General features: G+C 48.5%; 1 protein-coding gene across 3 annotated transcripts in view; it reads left to right on the top strand.

Moving 5' to 3' along the window:
• MICAL2 (microtubule associated monooxygenase, calponin and LIM domain containing 2) overlaps nucleotides 1-26,474 on the top strand; it is a 229,848-nt gene that overhangs the window by 101,491 nt on the left and 101,883 nt on the right. For all 3 annotated transcript variants that reach the window (XM_070473390.1, XM_070473388.1, XM_070473389.1), the window contains exons 8-17: nucleotides 2,693-2,793; nucleotides 7,026-7,283; nucleotides 8,455-8,570; nucleotides 9,419-9,545; nucleotides 10,601-10,691; nucleotides 11,767-11,914; nucleotides 12,939-13,138; nucleotides 13,651-13,757; nucleotides 21,941-22,009; nucleotides 25,558-25,701. In XM_070473390.1, the coding sequence (XP_070329491.1) occupies nucleotides 2,693-2,793; nucleotides 7,026-7,283; nucleotides 8,455-8,570; nucleotides 9,419-9,545; nucleotides 10,601-10,691; nucleotides 11,767-11,914; nucleotides 12,939-13,138; nucleotides 13,651-13,757; nucleotides 21,941-22,009; nucleotides 25,558-25,701 (1,361 nt within the window). The remainder of the gene's footprint in view (nucleotides 1-2,692; nucleotides 2,794-7,025; nucleotides 7,284-8,454; nucleotides 8,571-9,418; nucleotides 9,546-10,600; nucleotides 10,692-11,766; nucleotides 11,915-12,938; nucleotides 13,139-13,650; nucleotides 13,758-21,940; nucleotides 22,010-25,557; nucleotides 25,702-26,474) is intronic.

The raw sequence follows: 26,474 nt of genomic DNA on the forward strand, positions 1-26,474 counted from the left end.
CTTTGCGACCCCATGGACTGTACCACTCCAGCCCTCTCTGTCTCTTACCATCTCCTGGAGTTTGCACTCAATTTCATGGGCTACACAGTTGAGGTGGACATGGTCTCCTCCCAGTAGTGGCTCCTTGTCCGGGGAGAGACAGCCACATAAAGCATCCTGACACAGGCTGGTAAATCTGTGCCCTAAGGCAGTGTGGGGTTCCAGGAGCACTCTGGTGGGGAACCAGAAACCTGTGGGTGGTCCAGAAAGAGGCATAGGTGCTTTTATCTGTGTGCTAGCTGACCTTCCCTCCAGGGATGGTCAGGGATGTGGAGGGTGGGTCACAACACCCAAGGGCATCAGTTGTCTCTCAACCTGGGACTTGAAGAAAGGACTCATTCATTTCCTCAACAAATATTTATTGAACACCTACTATCCATTTCCCAAGGGCATGAGATAGAGCAGTGGGCAAAACAAACAAAAATCCCTCTTTTGGAGTTTATATTCCATAGGTGTTGTGGGGGTGGGGGGTGAGCATCAACAGGCAAATCAATTACTAACATGTCAGGTGGTCTGTAAGTATAATGGAGAAACAATGATTCAGGCTGAGGGAGAAGGGTGAAACTCCTGTTCCCAATTGAGTAAAATTCAGATTTTTTTCCCTTTCTTTTTAACCTGACTTTGAAATATATATATTTCTCCTTGAAAAGGCAGTGTGGCAATGTTAAATAAAACTTTTATACTAAAAATAAATCATTAACACCCAGCAAGTAACAATCATTGTCATGTAGTCTTTTTCGGTAATTCTCCACTGGCATCCTTACTTTTTACATGGCTGGAGCTCTCACCATAGTGTCAGTACTGTTATTCTGCTTTTCTAATTCAGCATCACATTTTAAATGTTGCCCATTGTGCCCAGTCCTCCTGACGGTCAGGTTTGTTTGGAATAGCTCATGCAGTGAATTTATTGTCACTCACTGCTGAAGCATTTAAACCAGGGGTTGGCTAACCATGACTTGCCATGCATTTTTGTATTGCCTTCAACCTAAAAATGATTTTGATATTTTTTGAATGGCTGCAGAAATAGCAAAAGAAGAAATTTAAAGGAAAAATTAAAAATTTATGAATTCAAGCTTCATTGTCCATCAATAGAAGTTTATTAGAATGCAGCCAGGCCAGTTTGTTTACCTTGGTGCCATGAGGGCTTGCAACATAGACCGGATAGCCCTCAAAGTCAAAATATTTACTCTCTGGCCCTTTACGGTAAAAGTTTGCAGACTTCTGATTCAAACTTTTCAGTTATTTACTGTTACTGATAAAACTGCTGTTGGATTATTTCAGTAAGGTACTTTTCTAGGAATGGGATTAGTTATTGAGCCAGACTCTGCCTCTCACTGTCCACAGTGATGTGTATCCACTGCATGACCTTCTGAGTGTCACCACAGTGGCATTTTTTTTTTTTAATATTTCCTTCCAGCATATTATGCCCTTTTGAATGATTTACGAATTCTCCAGCCCTCCCTTCCCCTCAAAAACCAAGACAATAAACAAACCACCAAATATAAAGTATGACAGGATGTTGAGTGTGTTTTTCCAAATATTTCAATGAGCTTCCTTTACACTTTGTTGCGGTCATCACCTTTGGCCGTTTTTCGACAACAATGCCCTCACAGAGTGACAGCAGTGAATTTCCTGGATCCTCTGGGGGGCCCTACGCATGGATGGCTGTTTCCTATTTAACGGTAATAAAGGGGTTTCCATGGTTACCCAGCACGCCTCTGTGATAACTGCTAAGTTGCCTTAGACCTGTTCCTTTTTCTCCTAAGAAGCCACACCAGTGGTTCTCAAACTTGAGGGTGAATCAGAATCACCTGTAAGGCTTCTTCAAGCACAGATTGCTGGCCAGACCCCCAGAGTTTCCTATTCTGTAGGCTGGGGTCAGGCCCTCGTCGTTTGCATTAATACGTTTTCAGATGCTGCTGCTGCTGCTGCTGACTAGAGATCCTACTTTGAGAAACACTGAGCTAAGTTGTTATTTTATGGCATTGTTTTAAATGGAGAAACCTAGTCTAAAAAGTCTTTCGCAGTTGGTGGGAAGTACAAAAAGATACAACCCAGTCCTCTGAATTGCTCTACCAGAACCACCTGGGTTTTCACAGGTTAACAGGAGGATGGTAGAAATGTCTGTTAGTCTTTGGAGAATTCACATAGCTCCTGCATCTCTGTTCTCATGGAGGAAACAGTGGACGGGACTTGGTTTCAGACAGACTATGGTTCAAGTCCTGGTTCTGTTGCCACTTAACTGCCATGCCATGGACAGCACTGTGCCTTTCTGCAGCATGTGCTCAGCTCTGACTTGGAAATACTGGTCCGCAGCCCTAAAGAGCTTTGTGAGTTTTAAAAGAAATAGAGGCTTAATCGTATTGCATTATGTAAATGCATCAAATCAGTATGTTGAACTCCTTAAACCTGCACAAAGTTATACCTCAATTTAAATAGAAAATAGTATCTTTGTGGGACTATGAAGGCTGTGTTGACTTGGGTAAATTCCGGCACTTGACTTTATCTTTGCCAGCCTTGTATATCTTCAAAATTTGTCTAACACAAATATTTTGCAGATAAATAATGAGACCTATAATAAGACAAAGCAGGACTCCTAACACACGGTAGGCACTGAAGAAGTAATACTGTGTCCATAATCTTCTCTTTGCAGGGATTGATCTTGAGAACATTGTTTACTATAAGGACTGCACCCACTATTTTGTCATGACTGCCAAGAAGCAGAGCTTGCTTGACAAAGGTGTCATCATTAATGTATGTATCTCTTATCTCCTGGCTGTGTATCCATCCTGTCTTAACTTTGGGACCTAGGCTGACAGCATCAGCGAATGTGGGAGCAGATGTTATTCTGCCAGAATCTGAGTTGGGGTGAGGGGAAGAGGGACTGTAGAGGAAGGGACCACCCCCCCCACCAAGTCCTCCTTTTTGGCACATGAATGTTGGATGGAGGAGCCCACACTAACAGTAAGAGGCAGGGGTGTTTCTGCAGAGAGCTGGACTGGGGGGTTGCTAAGATTCTCACCCAGGTGTTAGTGAGGGTCTTTACCACGTGTCTCATGTATCCCTTCCTCCTTTTCTGGGCTGTCACACGTAATTTGGAGGCGGATGGTGGTTCCTTGTCCTAGTGGGACATACGCACATTTACTTGTGAATTTCACGTTGTGGCCCCATTGTCATGGTCTGGGGGAAAGCTTTACTGTAGTCAAGAGGACTCAAGTTGAATCTTGGCTCTGCCATGTATTAACTCAGGACTATGACTAAGCTGCTTGTCTTCTCTGAGCCTCAGTCTTCTCATCTGCAGAATAGGAATAATAGGTTCTATCTAAAAGGATTGTTCAGAGGAATATATTTTAAAATGTATGCAGAGCACTTGACATGTTGCAGGTTTGTAGATTCCCTCCATAACTTCTCTGCCTGGTTTGGACACCTGCTCTTTTGTCCTGCTGTTCTTCCTGGCCCCTGTTTCCTGCTTTTGCACCTTCCTGCTTATACAGAGAGCATGGCTGCAAGGAAAGAGCACATGGAGTGACCGGCCCTGGGCTGACAGCTTCTTTGGTCAGGGTTCAACCCTTCCAGAGCCCTGGTTGCTGCCGCCACTGCTGCTGTGGCCTCAAGATAAGGATCGTGCAATCCAGGGTCAGCCTGCTCTCAGGGTGTCGGCCTGTAGCCCAGACAGCATAGTGACCATTCATTGATGCTTGTCAGAGAAGAATGTGCCTAGCCTCATGCCAGTTTGTGTTGGCAGCCGGCTGGGCAGCTTTAGTAACCCAGCCCTCCCCTGGGCCTCCTCTGCATCAGCTCAGGGCTTTGCTGAGAGCCTGAGTCGCTGGACAAGAGGCTGGGAATGGGAGGGGGGTGGGGTGAATGAAGCCAACTTAGCCCAATCAGCAGATGTGGGTTTCAACATCTGGTGCCCTACTGCTGACCCGGTCTGGGGGAGGTAAGGCCGTGCCCCCTTTTTCCCTCTGCTCTACAGATGTGCCTCCCAAAATTACATCCCTCATTGGGATGCCTGTGTCAGATAGTAAAGGACTATTTAGGGCCCAGGGTGCAGGTAAGGTGGGTACCTTAGCTTGGAAGGAGCTACAGATGTTCTTCTTAGCCCATCTCTGAGGAGTCAAGCCAAGTTTGAATTAGGGCTCCTGTGTCACTGGCTGAGAACTCTGGCCTTCTGGGATGCTGAGTCTCCTCCTGGTCATCCCAGGGTATTTGTCCTGGCCACAACATGTTGCTCGTGGTGACTTGATTTTTTGGCATTGCCAAAGCCCCTCCATGCTCCCCTCAGGCTCTGTGCCATGGCACAGGTGGGTGGGAACTTCGAGCTTTGGTCCCATAATTACTGCAGGAGCTGGGAGCCCATGGTTGTCCCCATCAAGGCCTTCCTTCTGCCTCAGAGAATCTGGGAGCATCATCTGAGCTGGTGCAGAGGGTCCTTGAGGTATAAGACATGAACTCTAGAAATTGGAAGCCAGACTGGACATGGGCAAACTAGACACCATTTGGTTCAGAGGCCTTGTGTGGAGTCTCCAGGTGTCCAGCCAAGCTCTATAGTATCTGCACAAGCTGAGACCCGACTGTCTACCCCAATCTACTTAAGTTTCCATTCTTCACTTGCTCCCAGAGGAATGGCAAATCCTGTTTTCCTGTGTCTATATGGGCCAGCATCTTCCTTGAGATACATAATGTGTTGAGCGAATGTTTGTTGAATGACTGACTGACCTGCTTCCCCATCTATTCCTGCTGATCTCCAGGCCTTTTTCTATGACTGCCGAAGGGAGGGTAAAGTTTCTCCTATAGGAGCCCTGCCTCTGGGCTCTGAGCTGCGTCTGTCCCTCCAGGCCCCTGCCTCTGCTGGCCCATGAACATGCAGGCTTGGTCTTAACCCCAGTAGAAGGGAGCTTGGTGGCCAGGAGTGTGAGGTGGACAGATGCACATCACAATTGGTCTCCCTGTGCTGAATCCGCCCTCATTTGAAGCAGTGAACAGGTGTTACCTAACCTTCTTTTCTGGTCTACAGCCTCCTTCCACCTCCACACCTTGGGGTAACTATTCTTCCTGTTGGATTCCCCACTCTTCTCTCATGTTTCCTGCTTCCCTCTCTCCCTCCCCACCTCCATCTAGGACCCAACTTCTCTTCCCTAGGCCTGTGCAAAATAAGGCCCAAATTTACCTCCTGCCTGTATTTTCATTTAGCGCTCCTTCCTTGGCTCTACCCTCTTTCTTATAGCCTCGTTCCCACTTTTTTCTTTCATCCTTGTACTTGCCTGCTTCCTACAAGTCTGTTCTACCATCCACCCTCGCACCTGGGACCTCCAGCCCAGCAAGACCCCTTGGCTCCTCCCAGCAGCCCTGGGGGAGGTGGCTGTCATCCCAGCACAGTGGGGGTCCACCCCCACAGTCTAGCATGTGTCATCAGCACCGGGCACCACCTTCATCCTACAGTGTCCACATTCATCTGTCACCCAGTCCTCCATAGCAGTGCTTGTGGCACATTTTGAAGAGGGGATATTTTTGAGATTTCTCCATTCACTCTCCCACACCCTCAGGCAGGAGAGTGATCTTGTGAAAGAATACCTATGAGAAAGGAAAGCGAGTTACAGGAGCTTCAGCTGTGACACAACAAAGGGCTCTTGGGCCAACGCTGGGTTCAATTAAGTGGACGTGGTTTGGATGTGGAAATACTGGAATTTGGGTGAAATCATGACTGTTGGGAAAATTTGCACTGTAGGTCGCTGTTTGTGGTTGAGGCTGTGCCATCTAAGACCTTTGTAAATGCTCTTGCTGTTTGTTACCCTTGGGGTGTCCGGGATGCACTTCAGCACATACTACGGTTTGGCCATTGTTACTTATTCCAGATTGGAATCTCAGTCACTGTAAACTTCCCAATTCCTAGGCCCTGGGCTAGGGAGCCATGTACGCAGTCTCATTCAGTTCTCACATGATTCTGTGGAGTAGATTTTGTTCATTTCATTTTGCAAACTCAAACTTTACAAATGAGAATACAGAAGCTCAAAAAAGTTCAATAACTTGCCCAAGTTTACAGTCAATGCAATCAATAAACAGACATGGAATTTGACCTGTTGATCTCACTGACGCAAGGCCCATGTTAGTCTTACACACTTGTCCTTGGCCCCCCGCCCCAAGGGGTTTGCATGTTCTGTGTCACCTTTTGGGAAAGGTGGTATTTTAGTTTCTGTAGCCACACTATGAGCAGATTTGGCTCTGGAAGATGTCCTAGAGGTCATCGCCAGTGTCCCTCCAGGGTGGATATCCTAGTCCTCTAAGCTCAGGGCTCTCTACCTCCCAGTGGGAAAGTGCAACATTAACACTGTGCGATCAAGGCAGGGCCCTGAGGAGCCCTTAGCCTTTTGAGAAAAGGGGTAACTCATCTTGCAGAGAAAGTTTGAGAGTTATGCCAATTACCCGTTTCTTTTTCGGACTTGTTTGAACACTAGCCACAGCATTTCTGGACCACATTAGCTTAGCTTAGTCCATTATAAAATCACTCCTACTCACTTGCTTTTTTGTCTTTTTGTTTCATTGAACGTTATCAGGAGAACCAGCCATATGACATATGCTTCTGTACTTCTGCAGGACCATTATTTACACTGTTATAACACACTGCTCTCTGTCAAAATTCCTATGTCAGATAGTTCTTTTAGAATTTAGTGCCAGGAAAAAATTGCCTCCCCTAGGAATTTCTATGCTTCCTTCTTTCTGATAAGGAAAGACTTGTAACATATCTCATTTCCCTTTTACCTTGGATGCCAGGAAGCTCAAAGCCAAATCTGATGCTTAATCATAACTCTCAACATTCCAGATGACTGGTTTGGTTCCTCTTTGTTCCCTGGGCCCCAATTTTCTAGTTCTGTCTCAATTAGTCTTTCTGCAAATCCATTCCAAGTCCTTTTGCAAAGAAGTAGATATGACTCCTTGCCCTCTTGAGGGGCAAGTTGCTACGCTGTGCTCTTGTTCTTTCCCCCCAGGACTATATCGACACAGAGATGCTGCTGTGTGCGGAGAATGTGAACCAGGACAACCTGCTTTCCTATGCACGCGAGGCTGCAGACTTCGCCACCAACTACCAGCTGCCGTCTTTAGACTTTGCCATGAACCATTACGGGCAGCCCGATGTGGCCATGTTCGATTTCACCTCCATGTATGCCTCCGAGAATGCGGCCTTGGTGCGCGAGCGGCAGTCACACCAGCTGCTCGTGGCCCTCGTGGGCGACAGCTTGCTTGAGGTACCTCCTGCGTTTGGAGTCCCCTGCTTCCTGCTGGAAGACAGATCCCCACATTGTTTTTCTAACTGGCAGCATCTGCTGTCCTGAAGCCCAGGGGAAGGACAGGCTCTCAGCCAATTGGCAGGACTCTGCCAAACCCATCCTGGCCTCAGAACCTACCCTTTGACTAAATTCAGAGAAGTCAACTCTGCCTATGTACAGGCAGGAACACTTCCCCTTGCCCCTCTGGTTTCTTCGGGGCTGGCTTCTCAGTTGAAGCAAAAAATTAAGTGGCCGTGGTCTAACTTCACAGGCCATCCTTCTTAAAGCTTGTAGATCCTGAGACTTCTTCCTCCAGTCTGTGGATCTCTGTGGACTTTCAGCATACAGTTCATATAGGAGCAAGAAAGGAGTGTTGGCCCCAAAGTCCATGGCCTCCTTGCTCAAAATTCTTCCCAGAAAATCTGCAGATGCTAACATTCTTAGAATAAATGAATGCTTTCAGGAGGGGGGGAAATCTTTATCTGAATGTAAGCACTGACCAAAAAATGTTGATGCATGTATACCACATTAGCATCAAATTTCAAACCATGCTTTGTGTGCACATGGAGCAGTTTAGTTAGAGCTTAGCTTCATGAACCCATGCTTGTTCATCCCAGGGTGCAGACTCTGACCTCAGCTCCTTGCATAAGCCCTCAGCACGGCTTCTGCTGCTGTCCCAGTCCTCCTTCTCAGCTTTCTCTCTCAGCACTGTCCTCCCACGCTCTCTGCTGCACCCAAACCAGACAGGCTGTTCTTCCATCGGGCTCCGTCATTTTCCTACCACCAAGCCTTTGCTCTCTGTTCTGGAATGGATCAGGATCAGAATCCTATCCATCCTTTAAAACTGGCATGAACATACCTCTTCCATGAAGTATTCTTTGATTCTGTCTGTCTCCCTCCCCGGGGTGGGAATTTGCCTCTGCCTTTTTGAGCCCCCAAAGCAGTTATGCTGTCCCATGCCATAGCACCCTTGCATAGACTTTATGCTACAGTTCCCTGTGTTTGTGGCGAATCCCAGTGATGTGCCTGTCACGCCTCTGTCCTCCCAGTGCCTCCCACGGGCCTGGCAGACACCAAGTGCTGGATAGAATGGGATGTCAGGCTGGGAATCGCTGGAATCACCTGGAACTTTGTTATGTGTCCCTTGTAGCCATTCTGGCCCATGGGCACTGGCTGTGCCCGTGGCTTCCTGGCAGCCTTTGACACTGCGTGGATGGTGAGAAGCTGGGACCAGGGCACTTCGCCCCTGGAGCTTCTGGCTGAAAGGTGAGTACTGACAGCAGGACCCTCAGCTGGAGGCAGGGCCAAGTCAAAATTCAGGCAGGAGAGGGAGCAAGGCTGGCTGAAATCTGGAGCCCCTAACCCGCTCTGCCTGCCTTCCCACATGTGGCCAATTTGACCTTTGGTGTCCCCGAGGAGTCCTCCATCGTGACCTACCTCCATCATGATCTACTTCCCTAGCGGCCAGGATCTTAAGACTTGGATGCCAAAGAGAAATCTTCACCTTCAGGGCAGCCCTGAAGTTGGGGGTCTCAGCACTGCTGAGACACTGAGGAACCAGAAGGGGTCTAGGGGAAGCATCCATTGCAGCGCTGAGTCCCACTCTGTTGAGGGTTGGGTGCTCTGACCTCCTAGGCCTCTTCCACTGCTGAGATCCTGGGCTTCCTCCCAGACCCATGCTGCAGGCCACGTGGCTGTGACAGCTGGTGGGCTGGGAAGAGTCAGGGCTGGCGGCTGGGGACAGGCCTCGGCTGGTCTTGGGTGTGGAGACCTGTGGTCATGGGGGAGCAGCCACAGGAGGCTGAGTGGCAGTTAGAGCAAAACCACAGGTCGCTGGGCTGCCAGCTGAGTCCCTGTCCTCTGCCCAGGGGAGGAGGCCAGCACCACCACCTCCCATACTCCCTCCTGCTTCCTCCCAACCCTGTTGACCCTCCCTCGCTTTGTAAATCTCAGGAACCAGGAGGGCCAGGCATTGCTGGGAAGGGTTATGCAAACACATCGAAGAAGTTCTGGAGAACAGGGGAAGGGGGGCAGTAGGGGGTGTAGGGAAGGGGTGGGACTGAAGGCCCGAGGTTGCAAGAGCAATCTTTGATCCCAGCTCTGCCTCCCTCCAGAGAAAGTCTTTACCGACTGTTACCTCAAACGACCCCAGAGAACATCAACAAGAACTTTGAGCAGTATACATTAGACCCGGGGACGCGGTACCCAAACCTCAACTCAAACTGCGTCAGGCCCCATCAGGTAAGGCCTTGCCTGGAGTCCTGTCTGGGCCACTGTGCCCTGAGAGGTAGGAAGGGGTGGTCACCTAAAATCTTGGAACAGTCCTGGGACCGAGGTCACCAGTGCCTCTTGGCCTAAGGGTGGGGCAGTTCCTCTCTCTGGGAAAGCCACAGGGTAGAGTCAGCATCTTTAGCCCACAGGAAAGAACTGGAACATGTAGGTGTGTGTCCACATACGTCCATGTATTTACATGTTTGTTAGTCACTGGGCACATGCACTGCTGAACATGAAAAGTGAAAAGTGTTAGTCACTCACTCGTGTCCAAGTCTTTGCGACCACATGGACTGTATCCCACCAGGCTCCTTTGTCCATGGAATTATCCAGGCAAGAATTCTGGATTGGGTAGCCATTTCCTTCTCGAGGGAATCTTCCCGACCCAGAGACTGAACCCCAGTGTCCTGCATTTGGATTTCCCAAGTGGCACTAGTGCTAAAGATCCCTCTTGCTGATTCAGGAGACATAAATGAGAGATGCGTGTTTGATCCCTGGGTCGGGAATATCCCCTGGAAGAGGGGATGGCAACCCAGTCCAGTATTCTTGCCTGGAGAATCGCATGGACAGAGGAGCCTGGTGGGCTACAGCCCATGGGGTCGCAAAGAGTCTGACACGACTGAAGCGACTTAGCACACACACTCCTGCACTGCAGGCAGATTCTGTATTTTCTGAGCCACCAGGGAAGCCCATTGCTGAGCATAGCTCTCTTGAATAATCTACTTGATCAAATATCAAGTCCTTTCCATCTGAAGTTCTAGAGTCTGTTTTTTCTCTCACTGACTTCGAGTCACACAAGCTCTGACCTCTTCAGTCAGAGGAATTTTAAAAATCTGCCAATTACCTATATTCACACTTGACTTCCCCCACATTTGGGTGGATAACAGATCCATAGCTCTGTATCAGATTGCTAATTCCTTTGCTGAAGGGTCATGCCCTTCAGTGAGAGAGGAAAAGGGTTCAGAGGCCCTGTGACTACGATTTGGGGAAGAACTGGCAGACAGTTGTGTTCCCTCTCCCCCTAGGTGAAGCATTTGTACATTACTAAGGAGCTGCACCAGTATCCTCTTGAGAGGCTGGGCTCAGTGAGAAGATCCATCGGCCTCTCCAGGCGAGGTAAGAGGCCTTCCTGGGACCCCAACTCTGCAGGGAGCGGGCCGGGTGGGTGGCAGGCGGGGCCCAGGCCCTGCAGCCAGCCTGGTTCTGATGCAGTGACCTTGGCCAGGTGCCTCTCATCTCCGCCCTTCCATTTCTTCACCTGTAAAACTGGGATAGGACAATACCCCCCATGGCATCACTGTGTAGAGTAGGGGCAAGTGCTTGGTACATTAAAGTGAACTGGAATGACTTCCTGGGACTTGCTTTTCTTTTCCTGTTGTTTCCAGTCTGAGGAGTCTTGACTCCTCAGTTAGATAAGAAGCTCCACATGCTTCGCTCCTTTACTGGTCCTCCGGGGCCTGGCACAGTGCTGGGCACAAGGCCAGTGCTCAGTGCAAAAGGAAAGGAGGGTTAAATGGCTAACTTCTCAGCATCCATCCAGCTGTGCTCAGGTCACCATCCTGCTTAAAGATGCACCAGCTGCCCAGACCTTGTGTCCTGCCTACCACTCCTCGCTGCCCTCCACATTCACATGCCCCACTGCTACTGGCCCTTTGATAAACCATTTCACAAAACGTGGCAGCCTTTTCTCGATTCTTTGCCATGTCACAGTCCTGTCTCTTCCCCGGAGATCTCTTTCTGTCTTAGACACTCTTCTAGAAGCAGCTCATATGTACCTCCTCCATGACTTTTTCTAAGGTGAATTCCCTGGTGCTGCCAGACTCTAGCAAGCCTGTTCCCCTGGCATCGGGTTTCTCCACCATTGTCACCCATTTCTGCACCTGTCTTCCCCACAGGATAAGCGCTCTATTGACAGAGTCCATGTCTTCCTTACCTCTATATTCCTGACCTCTAACCAGGACCTGGACAGAATAGGGGTCTGAGGGACTCTTTACTGCAAGAGACCATGCTTCCTGTCCCAGCATCCTGCATGCTCTCAACAGGACCCCTACAGGGGCTGCATCCCACAGCCCCTCACTTTCATACTTTTCCTCCTGGTCCCCACCCATGGTGGCAGATGAAGCGGGTCCCCAGGGTAGCTGCTGAGATTTCTGCAAAGCACTTCACCACTATCTGTCTCCTCCTACTGCAGAGTCGGACATCCGGCCCAGCAAGCTCTTAACCTGGTGCCAGCAGCAGACCGAGGGCTACCAGCATGTCAATGTCACCGACCTGACCACATCCTGGCGGAGTGGTCTGGCCCTGTGTGCCATCATCCACCGCTTCCGGCCTGACCTAATGTGAGTCTGGGGCCCCGTTCGACCTGGCAAGCTCCTCACTTCTCAAGGGGACCCTGGAGACAAGGGAGACCAGGGCTGTTGTACATGCAGAATCCTTGGTTCAGTATTCTCTTCGCATACTTTGGATTTGAGTTTTTTCTTAAATTTGTTCTTTTCCCTTTGCACTGGTTATTCTGCTTGCAGCTTGTCTGATCTGTGAGGAGCTAAAGTGGCTCAGATTCACGAATTGATTGCACTTATATTCCGAACCATCGTCTTTTGGGAAATTTGAGCATTTGCGCCTTCAAGTGGTAGCCTCAAGAGAGGACTTAGGGGCAAGACTTAATTCTGGGAACCGATTTGAGGATTTACAGACGAAAGAATTAGATTTGAGACTCAGATCTGTTAGCTGTATACTGTTGGGCAGGCCCCTTATCTTCTCTGAGTTTGCTTCTTCATCTATAAATTGGGAATAATAGCAAGGTCATTAGGAAGTTTGGATTATGTTTGTGGAAACGCTTTATAATGTCAAAAGCACTATATGTCTATTCTGTTGTTTTTATATCAACTGTAGTGTAACCTCACACCCATGAGCAAATTTGTCCAGAAGGCTGGATGGCAACCTAGTAAAGGTTCCCAACTGGTACCTTTAGGAATTGAGGTTGCCTCAAGAAGGGGACAGGGCTCTCACTTGTTACTTTATATAACTTGATTCTTTATTTATAAGAAGCTCATATTAGTTTTGTAATTAAAAGGAAAAGAATATAAGGGAACTACTTAAAAATAAAATGGCTCATAGATTTTCCAATCATTTTCTTATGTTTTCAGCCCATGACATTCTCATGGCCTAGATCTGATTTGGTCCCTCCCTGAGTGAGAACGGGGTTTACTTCTTCTGGCTGAGCCCCGCTAAGTGGTCGGGGGTGGTGGTGGAGGGATCCGAGTGGGAACAGTGTCCCCTGCAGCGCTCCTTACGGCTGAGGTTGTTCAGCTCTTCACCCCTCTCCATCCTCTCCCTGAACTTCACTTCATTCTGATTCTCCAGCAACTTTGACTCTTTGAACGAAGACGACACTGTGGAGAACAACCAGCTGGCATTTGACGTGGCAGAGCGTGAGTTTGGCATCCCCCCAGTGACCACAGGCAAAGAGATGGCATCGGCCCAGGAGCCCGACAAGCTCAGTATGGTCATGTACCTCTCCAAGTTCTACGAGCTCTTCCGGGGCGCCCCTCTGAGGCCTGTGGGTAAGGACCTGCTTTTGGACGAGGCTTTCCCTGCCCCCGAGCCGTCTCTGCTCTGCACCTACAGCTCGCTGCCGTTCACACTGATGGCCTCTGTTCTGGGGCTGACCCCTGCCCCCCCCCTTGCCTTTGAGCCTAAATAGGGGTGGACCCTGTGCACAGGTTCTATTCCCCGGGAGAAGGGAATGGCAACCCACTCCAGTATTCTCACCAGGAAATACCACAAATGGGAGGAGCCTGGCAGATGACAGTCCATGGGGTCGCAAAGAGTCGGACACAACTGAGCAACTAACACTTTCTGTGTGTAAGTGGGTCCTGTAGGTGTCACGTGAGACCTGCCCTTGTCACCAGGAGGTCACAGACAGAGTGGCACCAGCTCCCTACACAGGCCACCGGCAGCTTCAGTTGGGGGTGAAGGAGTTACTTTGGAGGGACTTTGTCTCAGTGACACCCCCTGAACTCTGGGGGAGCAGTGGCAGGATCCGAATCTCAGTCTTACTTTTACTTCCTAACAGATTCCTGGCGTAAAAACCACGAAGAGAATGCCGACCTCGGCTTGGCCAAGTCATCCATTCCTCATCACTATCTCAACCTCACATTTCCGAGGAAGAGGACTCCGCGAGTAAGTTTCAGTCTGGGGTTGTTTAACCTCTCTTTGCAGGTGGATGGGGTGAGGGGAAGGGAAGTGCCACGGGCTGGGTCTGTTTGTGCTGATAAATTACACAGATCGAGCGCTCATGGAAGACGTGAGTAGGACTCAGTCAACTTCCCTTGCATGGTGTAGCCAGCTTCAAAGCCTTCAATGTGGTTATAGGAAGGGCAGGGTAGAGAGTGAAGAGGACACGCCAGTGAGTATTTTTTAAAGTAAAGATTAGCCCTGCCTCCTAAGCAGGGAGGAGGAGATGGTATCTCACTTTGCTAAGCAGTTTAGATGGGAAACATGATGGCCATTTAGTAGCAGAGGAGGATGAAGAGGCTACGTTTACACATTTTGTTCCATTCTTTTTTTTTTTTTTTTTTAATTTCATCCATTCAGCAAATGTCTATTGGGCCCTACTTCATGCCAACTTTAAAGCTGAATGTTTTGTTAGTTTTTGAGAGGAGCAGATATACAGAGATGATTAATAAGTGGGCCGTTGCCTTTGAGAAGTTCAGAGCCTAATAAAGAGGTTCCCAAAGTTTCCTGACTCAGTGGCACCTTTCATGTCTTAGTCACTTTTTTCACACTGTTCCCAGATCAAAAGAAATACCTAAAAGTTTCATTTGCTAAGCATTTACATCCAAATATAATAACATGGTAGGGGTGTTTTGCAAGGTATGTGACGAGCACCACCATGCTTCCCTAGAAAATTTAAAATATCCTGCAGCTCCTCTGTGAATTCACTGTGGTGCCTGGGGGGTGCGTTGGTACATAGTTTGGAAACCCACAGGCCTAGTGAGAAATTACAATTTTTTAAAAATTGTTTATTTTTGGCCGTGCTGTGTCGTCATCAGTACATGTGGACTTTCTCTCGCTGTGGAGAGTGGGGTTGTGGTTCTCGGGCCTCTCTTGTTGTGGAGCATGGGCTCTAGATCATGAGGACTCATAGCTTAGTTGCTCTGCGGCATGTGGAATCTTTCCAGACCTGGGATCGAACCTGTGTCTCCTACACTGGTAGGCGGATTCTTCTCCACTGTACCACTAGGGAGTCCAAGCAATTATAATTTTATATGAATGGCTACATTTCCATGGAAGGTATAATACAAGTTGCTTTGATTGACGTGCCCATTTTATAGATAAAACGTCCACTCAGAGACATTAGGCTGCAAGGGTGTGCACTGAGCTTACCTTCCCCCGCCCTCACTCAGCAGAGGACTGCAGGCCTCTGCAGGTGTCTCCGTGTCTCTGGATCATCGACAGGCTCTTAACTGCTGGCCAGTCACGCCTTGTCCTGCCGGCCCCTCTGCCCAGGGTGGAGCTCGGGCCGTGTGGCCTCCTCTCTTTCCCTGGGCTGTGTGATCAGTGGTCACTTTTTCCACTGTGCTCCCTGGAATGTAACAGTGGTTGTGCTGACTTCAGGAGCCGGGTACTTAGTACTCTGCAGGCCCTGTCTGCAGGAGGGGACAAGTTGGGGGTCTGGGGAAGCAGGATGAGCGGGTCAGCTCAGGTGTAAGCAGAGCAGCTGTACCTCATTGCTCTGTCCCCCTCTGCTCCCCGAGCCGCCCCACTCAGAGGCTCTGTGGGAGGCACCGTAACCCACCACACGTCACACTGAGTGAAAGAGATTTTCTGGAGCCCAGTCGTTGGCTTGCCCCAACCCAGCCCAGCTGCTTCTCCTCTGATGACCGAGGACCCCCTCCTTTGGGCTACTCCATCCCAGACAAGCCAGTGCAGTCTCTCTGGAAGCTCTCTGAGCCAGACACTTAGCACTCTTCTCTGTTCACCCGATTTCTCCCTTAGCCCACAACTGGGAACTGGAGAGGAATGTTTAAACCTTTCACCACACCTCTGTTTACAGAGTGACCGAATTGAAACAGCCTGGCCAACTGGCTCAGGAGGTGGGAATGGTCAAAAGTCGGCCGTCAGCCAGGCTCTCCGAAGGTTTGCTGGAGCCTTGCTCCACTTTGGCCTGGCTCTGGGAGCAAATGCAGCGGGGATGTGTGGGCTCTGCCCGGCCCAGCCTCGGCTGGTTTTGGCCCACGTCCAGGGTGTGCTCCTTGGCTGCACATCTTGAGAGCAGTTGAAATCCACACATCTGATTCCCTCCCATGGCCCCATTTAACATCTGAAGTTTGTCCTGCTCCTCAGATAGGTAGGGAGGTCAGGTCATTGAAGTAAGTGCCTGGTCGGTATTTGTTGTCCCGCCCTTTCTCCTCAAACTAATTGAATGCTTCCTCTAGGGGGGTTGGTGGGTTTATAACGCCACTGAGTCACATTCTGCCCTGGTACTGAAGCACCCCATCATATACTGTCTGCCATTCAACTCCAGTGCAATGGTCAGACTACATGCAAATTATCTTCTCCCCTTTTTATCTTGTGTCATGTCTGGATCCTCTTTTGGCTTGGAGATATCTGTTAGCAATGCTCTTTGGTCTTAATATGTCTCATAAGCAAGGGGTACTGAGTACACTCCAGGTTGCCTCTGGACACACACAGCGGAGTTCTACACAGGAGACTGAATACTGTACATACATATGGGGCTCCCCCACCGTTACACCCAGGAGATGTCAGTGCAATTAAACACGCAGTCTTCACTGCCCTGGTACATGTGTCCTTACGGTCTGGAGATGCAGGCTAGGCTGTTCTTGCGTGATTTTCTACACCAGGGCTCGAACACACAATCTGTATGTATAGGTGCATCTGTATTCTCCTCGCCCTCCCCCATCCCTCCCTACCCCTCCTCCCTCCTTACTAACTTCAGAGGAGCATCTTGATAGGGGGATTGCTGCTGCTGCTGCTGCTGCGTCGCTTCAGTCACCTCTGACTCTTTGCGACCCCATAGACGGCAGCCACCAGGCTCCCCTGTCCCTGGGATTCTCTAGGCAAGAACACTGGAGTGGGTTGCCAGTGCCTTCTCCAGATACAGAGATTGAGCAGCCCATATTTGTTCACATGTGGTGTCTTAATCTGAAGCGGGCTCTTTGTTTCTCTCCTGAGCTGGGCTAACACTCTCTCGCCCTCCTGGTTTTTGATGTTGGTGTTAAAACCTTCTTTCCTCCCTAACCTTCTTTTCCTGATAATATCTAAATTCCAGCAAAAGACAACAACTTTGGGCAAAACTGAAGGCTTTTCCTCCATCCAGGAACTTATTTTAGAGACAATGACTTTCCTATCCCATGCCGAGAGGGCTGTACCTCTGGTGAATGGTAACCAACTGGGGCTGGTTATTTCTGGAGACTGGATGGCCCATGCCTGGGGGGAAGGAGAAGAGTTGGGGATTCTGTTTTCTCTTAAAAGGCCCTTGGTCTACTTCTGCAGATCTGCCTCTGTCCCGATCAGCTTCTAGCAGCCTGGTGGTATGGGACAGTTCCTGGAGACCCAGAGCAGTTCTTGTCACCATGCTCACACATATGTGATCTCTGTCCTTCTGTGTATGCGTGTGGGCATGTACACACACTTGTCACCATACCCACAGGCAAAATCTGAACACACATACGTGATCTTATCCTGTGTGTGCACGTGGGTGTGTATATACACATGCACACACTACCTGTCTATGCTTTTCTCATCTGACCCCACATAGATAATACCTGGATTTATGGCCTCATCAGTCACAGTACATACGACAGACATAGTCAAGTTGTTTGGTCTTTGTTTTCCCCGTTCTGAACCCATTCCTTGAGGGACAAGGCAACACAGAACTTGTCATTTGTCCCTGGAAACCCCATCCTAGAAGCCAGGTCAGTGGCCCGAGGATTTATCCTGGTCTGCTGGCTGATTCTGACCCAGGTCCTCCTCTATTGCTGGTCCCTGGCGGAGTGGGATTCACAAAGCATGAGTAAGATCAGTGTCTGGTCTGCGCCAGGGGTAGGAGGGGCCCTTCTAGCCCTTCTCCTTGACTCTCCTCCACAGACACTTTCCAAAGATTCAGGGGCCATTATGTAAGAAAGTCCCTCCTCCATCCGCCCATTCATTCAACCAAGATTTACTAAGTCCCCATTTTATGCCAAGTTCTCATTGCTGGGGCACAGCAATGAACAAGAGGGCCAGGGTCCCTGCCAGAAGGAACTGACTTTCCAGTGCAGCTTCCTAAGTTCCTCTCACTCCCCTTCTCCAGCCGTGCTCACAGAACCGCCCACCCAGCAGCCAAAACTCCCACTAGGTTTTTCACACTTGTCAGTTCAGAGATTTGAAGACAGCTTAGGGAGTCAAGGGCCCTGGGTCCTAATGCTGCCTTGCTTGGCCAGTGTGGGCCTTGAGCCGCGTGCACGCCCCCCCACCACCCTGGGCACCCGAGGTCTGCAGGTCTCTGTGGGCAGTGATCACTCCTGTCCTCTGTGTTTCCACAACCTGGGACTCTGCACTGCCTTATAGAATGAGGATGCACTTTAAAGCCAGGCTGACAACTGCATATTTTGGTCTGCTGGTGATTCAGCACATGTTTGAACCTCTCTAAGTTTCTTTGCTTGGCTGCAAAATGTGACATGATAACAAGCATTGCATTGCTGTGAAGACGGTGTTGAACCAATGTGAGCTGCAGATCTGATCTCCTTCTCTGGCACACAGAAAGGGCTCTGTACGTGATGGTCCCCAACCTGTCCTTTAGGAGTACTGAGTGAACAAAGATGCTCGTTTTCTGAAAAGGGTAGAACTAGCTGGGTTGACCACTGGCTTGTGCACTGCAGCCGTGACGGATCCAGCATTGTACAGCGCACACAGCAGTGCTGTAGATAGCTCATTTGCTCTTGTTAGGTTTTGAGGAAGTCAAGGGACATATTCTCATCCCAGTTTTAGAGATGGGGAAACTTGGTCTTAGGGAGATTATATTGTGATCCCATATAGGTGGGTAAATGTCAAAGCCAGACTAGAATTCAGATTTTCTAATTCTATGAATAGCACTGACCTAACTTCAAATGTCTAACACTTCTATAGCACTACATAGAAGAAGTGTCTTATATACATGATTGTTTTCATCTTTTTTTTTTTTTTTTGGTATTCATCCTTACAATAGCTTAGTATAGGATCCTAGAGGTGAGGAAACTAAAGTCAGAAAAGTTGATGATTTTCCTAAGCTCACTTAGCTGGAAAGTAATTCAGGTCAGAACTTGAACCCATGGCTCCTTGCTGCTCTGCCACGGAGAGGGGAGCTGTCTTGCCAGTGTCACTGGCCATCTTTCTAAATATCATGGTGGCCACTGTACTTTCAGTCAGGTCACTGCCTACAATGGCCTGTCTCTCTTCCTATGACCTTGGTCTGAATTTCTCCAGGGTTAGGGTTCATCGGCTAACTAAATATAAAGTTGGCTTGTTTGGAGCTAAAATCAACTTAAGTCAGGTAGTATGGGAACAAGAATATTTTGTGCTGATCAAATAAAGGATGAGCTTGGTAGATATACGTCTAGATACACGTCTGTTTTTTTAAATGGAGATCACCAAGTAGTTTAATAAATGTCTTTTGATATATAGACTCTTTCAAATCATTGGGAAATCATGATAAGAAAGTGTCTTAGGATGAAAGGACAGAAAAAATTTATGGGAAAAGGAAGTGAGTTATTTGTTTAATCTCCTGCTGTCTCAGGGCACAATAACTATTTTTTTCCTCCTTGTACCCACTTCTCTATGGTGCAAAATAGAGTTCAAGGAGAGGGGGATACGGAGGATTTTTTGGCTCCTGAATAGAGATGTACAGATAAGAAAAATTAGATAAAACTCCAGGTTTGTGTTTTCTCAAGCTTTGTGTTTTAACCTAGCTCTGAGTTGAGCATAAGTGCTTTCATGATAAATCCATATGGAAGAGCAGAGACCCTTTGGGTCTGTTGTGTGGCTGACCTTTCCATATAGACTGCATTTTATTGTCCTGTGGGTCAGGCTGAATCAGAGGAGTTGAGGTTGCCCCCACCCACTTCCTCTCTCCCTGAAGAATTTGGGGGTCTTCTTAGGTCCTGCTTCTGGGTACTCTCCCCCCAGGAATGTTTTCTGTGCACCAGCCACTAATATACTGAATTTGGATCCATGTAGGCTCTGATTGTTGGACCAATCACACCCAGAGAGTAAGATGTTGCTCTTGGAGGGAAAAACCAAGTCCTCATTAAAGGTAGAAACAGGAAGAACAGCAGAAAACTCTAAGATGATGCCTGAAGTGTTCTTGTGGGGAGGACACCCTGTGCTTTCACAGGCTTGTCTCGGGGCCAGTGTAGCACTCACAGACTGTGGAGCCGGGCGCCTAAACAGCCTAGGCCTCTAGAACCCGACGCTGCAAATAAGGTCATCTGTTTCTCTTGGTGTTTGCCCAAACATTTGGGTTGAAATCATTTCCATTCACAGAAAAATGATTTGTTAGAAGCAGAGGAAAATGTTAAAGGGAAGGTGAGGCCCTTTGATCTGTTGTTTTGTGCTGCCTGAGCAAGGGAAGGGTCACATTTTTGAACAAATATCAATGACTACACTGCAGTTGATCTTGTTTTAAAATTTTTTCAAGTTGCTGGTAAATAGGAGGAGGGGCAGAGGTGGTGAGGAGTGTAAGAGCAGGGGGAGCAGGTGCTTGCCTGTGAGAGCGAGTGGGTACAGACTAGACTCTGTGCTGAGGGCTCTGATCATTCCTGTTGATTTACAACATCCGGGGGGTAAAGGGTCCTCTGGGATGGGGCAAGGTGAGGACATGTGGTGCTGATTGGGCTGCAGCCTGGGTTGGAGGGGAGAGAGAGGCCAGAAGCCATTTCAGCTGCATCCAGTGTGAACAGAGGCTGGGATTTAATCTGGCCTTCCCTGATGGCTCAGATTGGTAAAGAATCCATCTGCCAGTGCAGGAGACGTAAGAGACAAGGGTTTGACCCCTGGGTCAGGAAGATCCCCTGGAGAAGGAAATGGCAACCCACTCCAGTGTTCTTGCCTGGGGAATCCCATGGGCAGAGAAGTCTGGTGGGTACAGGCCATGGGTAACTAACACACTTTTCACATTTTCCCCGCTGAGGGGGTTGGAGTCTCCCATGGGGAGCCATAGTCAGTGGGGTTGGCTCCATGGTCCTCAGTGGGCTGGCCACATGGGGAAGGTCCCAGCTTAGGTCTAACCCCAGTGTCAAGGAGAGGGTTAGTGGGTAGGGGGAAGCACCAAATCTAGCCTGCAGCCCTATCCCAGCTCATAGCATCAGCTCAACTTGTGCAGTCCCGCTGCTTCCCTTAAGTAGAAAAGCCAGACCACAGGTGTGCCCTTGGGTGGTCCTTGCAGGCATCGTGCAATAGCCTGAGGTAGAAGGGGGTCTCTGGATGTAAATGTCCAAATCTGCGAAGCAGAGTCGACTGTAAGGGCTTATCAATAGGAGAGTCATGCAATTTTTTGTCTAAACCAGGGTACTTTTGAGAATGAGGGACTTCCCTGGTGGTCAGTGGTTAAGACTTTGACTTCTAGTGCAGGGGGCCAGGTTCGATCCCTGCTTGGGGAGCCAAGATCCCATATGCTTCACAGCCAAAAAACCAAAACATAGAACAGAAGCAATATTGCAAAGAATTCAACAAAGACTTTTTAAATGGTCCATAACAACAACAACAAAAATCTTAAAAATAATAAAAAGGGCATTATTCCTAATTATGCCTGGGATGGGGGAGGGGGGGAAGCAATGCATCAAAATGTCCTGGGCAGACTTAGCTATATGGTCATCATAGTTTTCATGTCATATCCGATACTGTTTTGAAGTTAACACAGTATCATTTACCAGTTGCTGCAGTGGGACTGAATGGCAGAAGTAATTTGCCATCAAATTCCTGGACAGCTGATCTGAGTCCTGAGAATCCGTGCCTGTCAGGGGAGCCAGTGACACCTCTTCATAGGAGGTGATACCCTCAGGGCAGCATCAGCAGGCCTGGCTGTGATGGCTCTGAGTCCAAGGTCACTGAAAGGAGGCAATCCCTGCCCATGTCACAGGGATTCTTTGTGCTCTGGGATGTTTCGGCATGATTTGGGGATCTGTATTCCCACCCTCTTCTGACAGAAGCCCTGGCTCCTGAGGCGGAGGGAGGATTCCTCCGCTGTGCCTGAACAGAGCTGAGAGCATTTATCACGGTGCAGGGTAACTGGGCTGGCAGCTATTGTGGGCAGGGTTGGATCCCCAGTGCTGGCACCGCAGCCCTTGGCCAGCCCTGAGCTCACCATGCTTTCTTGGCCATCACAGGTGGACAGCCGGACCGAAGAGAATGACATGAACAAGCGGAGGCGGAAGGGCTTCAACAACCTGGATGAGGTTCGTGTGCTCAGCGTCGGTTTACACAAAGGCCTGTTTCCTGACAGCCAGTGGCCACAGCCCACTTGCCTGACCGAGGCAGTCTCCCCGCCCTTCTTTCTTTCCTCTCATGAACCGCTGGGTGCCAAGCTTAGCTTGATGGGAAAACAGTCGGGTCTGGTCACTAGCTATGTCACTCTCCCAGGGTGTGGCTCATGTCTGTAAAACACAGATGTTGCATTTGAAATGTAGGACATTTTGCAGAATTTTCAAAGATTAAATAGTAGGCATAGGAGGAACATACCTCAATATAATAAAGGCCATATACAACAAACCCAGAACAAACATTATTCTCAGTGGTGAAAAACTGAAAGCATTTCCTCTAAAATCAGGAAACAAGACAAAGGTGCCCACTCTCACCACTATTATTCAGCATAGTTTTAGAAGTCCTAGCCATGGCAATCAGAGAAGAAAAAGAAATAAAAGGAGTCCAGGTTGGAAAAGAAGGAAGATTCTCAGTCTGCAGATGACAAGATTCTCTACATGCCAGAGTCAAGATTAAACAAGTTTTAATTTAATCTTAAAGATTACATTAGAGGATGTGTAAGCATGCATGCATGCACATACCATACCAATCATGGTCTCTGGCACCTAGGTTAATCAAGATATAACCACTGTTAATAGTAAGTAGTAAAGAGGCACCAGCAGTCCCACTATTCTCCCAGTCCTCATTTCTACTTTTTGTGCTTTCTGTACCATTAGTCTTTAAGGGGAATGTCCCAGCACCCACAAGTGCCACCTTCTGGTGAAAGAAGAAACTTACAGGCTACTTTGTCAAAGCCAAGCAGGACTAGCTCTCTCCTGCTACTGAAAAATTGATCAGAAGAAAGAGTACCAGTTCTTGCTTCCCCGGGCAGCTCTTTAAAGAGACCTGAGATATATCCCTCATTCCAAGTGAAAGAAAGTAAAAGTCGCTCAGTCGTGTCCTACTGTTTGCGACCCTGTGGACTATACAGTCCATGGAGTTCTCCAGGCCAGAATCCTGGTGTGGGAAGCCTTTCCCTTCTCCAGGGAGTCTTCCCAACCCAGGGATCGAACCCAGGTCTCCTGCATTGCAGGCGGATTCTTTACCAGCTGAGCCACAAGGGAAGCCCAAGAATAGTGGAGTGGGTAGCCTATCCCTTCTCCAGTGGATCTTCCTGACCCAGGAATCAAACTGGGGTCTCCTGCATTGCAGGCAGATTCTTTACCAACCGAGCTATCAGGGAAGCCCCACACCTTATTCCAAAAAGCCATTCTAATCCACAAAAGCAGGCTAGATACTGTCTGTAAATTTTAAGAATACCAGCTTTAGCTAGCCTACTGGCTGATGCCAAAACAATGACTCAACGGCACAGGGATAATTTGTAGGATACATTCGTACTTGATTTATAGGACTTAGAAAAAAACTTCTTTTACTTATATGATTGAGAGCTGTTGCTCTTGGGTCTGGTGTGAGCAGGAAGCCAGCTGAGAGGAGGAAGCCATGGCTGAGAAACATCCCATTCTCTAGTTATGGGGCGCTGGCTCTGCTCTAAGTGCCTATGATTTGTTCCCGCCTCCTCCCAGGAAGCTTCCCTTGGATACATTTTGTCCGTGGGGAAGTCTTCTGCCTTTCATCTGTGCCTCATCTGAGGGGGTGTTTGTACTGTTTCTGTTGCTGGCAGCACAGCAGTCAGTGTGGGAAGAAATCTGGTCGCACCTGCCTCTTCTGAAATGGCTCTATTTTCTTGGCCAGCTATTTGCTTAAGTGAGATTTAACCAAGCAATAATTTCCTCTAAATTCTTACTACTCAAAGTGTGAGCCAAGAACCAGGGCACCAGTATCACCTGGCAGCTCGTTAAAAATGCAGATCAGGGCCCACCCCAGATCCACTGAATCCAAATCTGGTTTTTTTTTTTTTTTTTTTAATTTTTATTAGTTGGAGGCTAATTCCAAATCTGGTTTTAAAGTGATTCATGAGCACATGAATGTCTGCAAAGGGCCTGTCTGCATGACCCACTGTCCTGGCCTACTTTGGGCTGTACAAACAGTGACCAGCCTAGTAAACTTGCCCTATTCACACTCAAGACTGGATTGCTATGCAGAGTTGCAGTTCCCGCTTTGAAGTGGGGAGTGACTCTTTGATTTGTGTTTGTCCAACTCTTCAGAGTGGCTGTGCATACTAGGTTTCCCATGGGGCTGCTACACTTAGGGAATCTTAAAAAAAAACAAAAAACAAAAAAACAATTGACTATAGCTTATCTCTTCTCATGAATTTCTTCTAAGTGAACATATCTTTGTTTTGAGAATATCTGTTTGTAAGGGAGATGCATTGTCTCCTTGGGAAAACTGACTGCCCTCTTGACATGACAATGCCATTTGTATTTTTGAGGCTGATGGGAGCAGATCTATGGTACCAGGGAACAGACATTTACTGGACAGCGATCAGTTTCGATGTCTTATTTTTTGCAGATGAGCTAAGAAAATCTTAGATGGAATTCCATTTTATAAGGTAGCATAACCAAGCAGTCAAGGTCAGCCTCTAAACAGTCACAAGTCATGTTGATATCATGTACCCCAAAACAAAGCAATGAGAAGGACCTCTCACCTCTGTGACATCCTTCCTCAAAATCCCTAACTCTAGTCTAATCATGAGCAACCATCAGTCCTACCCAGATGGAGGGACTTTGTACAAAATAGCTGACCTGTGTCCTTCACAACTGTCAAGGTCATGAAAGACAGAGAAAGATGGAGAGACTGTTACAGATGGGAGGAGGTGGAGGAGGCATGATGATTAAATGCAGTGTGGGATCCTGGATTGCATCCTGGAACCTAAAAGAACATCCGTGGGAAACTGGTGCAATCTGAATCAAGTCCATAGTTCTGTTAATGGTATCATGCCATGTTAAATTCTTGGGTTTGATAACAGTACCATGATTATTCCATATGTTAATATTAGGTACTGCTGCATCTGTGGTATACAGGAGCTATCTGTGCTGTCTTTGTAACTTTTCTGCCAGTCTAAAATTATTTCAAAATTAAACTTTTTTTAAAAAGATAGAAACAACAGGACAGGGCTGGTTGCCATTGGGCGTGGGGTGCAGAGGAGAGAGGGGAAGCTAGGCCCCTGTGCGTTGCCCCACTGACACCCCCTCTTGCTTCGTTCACCCCCACTACTCTTCACCTCCTGTCAGCCACGTGATGGGTTTGGAAACTGTTCTGTTCATCATTTCATTATTATATTTTGTTTTTGCAACAGTTACGCGAGGGTGGGTTTCTGCTCCCATTTTACAAACGAGGAAACGTCAGAGAAGTCAGAATTCAAACACTGTCTGGCTCGCAAGCCTGGCTGTGCCCACCTTTGGGGAACCATGTCCCACCTTTGAGCATTGTCTCCACTGGGCGTTGCCTGCTGTGTCTGCCTCATTTTCTCAGACCATAGAGGGTGTCCTTCTTCAAGAACTCTCCCTGTCGTGAGCCCCCAGACCTACCCCATGATATCTGGGTTCCGGATCCAACAACCAATGCACTGATTTGGCCTTTGCAGCCTTCAGCCTTTTCCAGCCAGAGCTTGGGCTCCAATCAAGAGGGCATTAAGGAAGGTGGAAATCAGAACAAAGTCAAGTCCATGGCAAGTCAGCTGCTGGCCAAGTTCGAGGAGAGCTCGCGGAACCCCTCAATCCTGAGGCAGGTGAGTCCTGTCAAACATCCACTGACCTTGCCTTCCTGGTGACCGGAGCCTGCTGAGAAGCCAGCAAATGTCAGGCAAGTGCTGGACTTCAGGTATGCCAGCCAGTCCTGGCTCAAAAGGAGACTCGAGCTTCTTCTTGGTCTGGAGTCAGACTTTCCTAAAAGGGACCGGATAGCAAGTATTTTAGACTTTAGGGTCGATGTGATCTCTCTTGCAATGACAGCTCTGCTATAATGGCAGAGTTGAGTCACTGTGAAGGCAGCCATGAGCAGTATGTAAACAAATACATGTGGCGGTGTGCCAATAAAACTTTATTTACAAACACAGGCAGCAGGCTGGATTCGGCCGAGGACTGTAGTTTGCTGATGCCTGTTTTATTGGAGATAAAATCCTTGCCCTGATTTTGTTTTGCTTTGCAACCATGGCTGGGTTTATAGTCATCTTTGAGATGATGCAGCTGGAGGAAGCTTTAGAGATGCTGATGTCTGAGGGTCTAAGTCCATGGTGAAAACCCGGTCCAAACCAGGGGAACTGAATCACAGATCTTAGCGCCATGTAGGCCTACAGGAATGGAAACCAACCCCCTGAGTGTACCCTGGTGCTCCTCTCTCCTTGTTCCCTTAGGTCAGGCTGGCAGGACTGTTTGTCTGACCAGGGTCTGTGTAAGGCTGAAGACAGTGGGATGCTGTGGGTCAGGCCGCAGGCCCGGCTCTCTTATCTCAGACTCCGACTTGGAGTGTGCACTTGCGTGGTTTCATTTGCTCCCCTGAATT

The sequence above is a fragment of the Odocoileus virginianus genome, chromosome 10 (genome assembly GCF_023699985.2).
Source record: "Odocoileus virginianus isolate 20LAN1187 ecotype Illinois chromosome 10, Ovbor_1.2, whole genome shotgun sequence".
NCBI classification, from domain to species: Eukaryota; Metazoa; Chordata; class Mammalia; order Artiodactyla; family Cervidae; genus Odocoileus; species Odocoileus virginianus.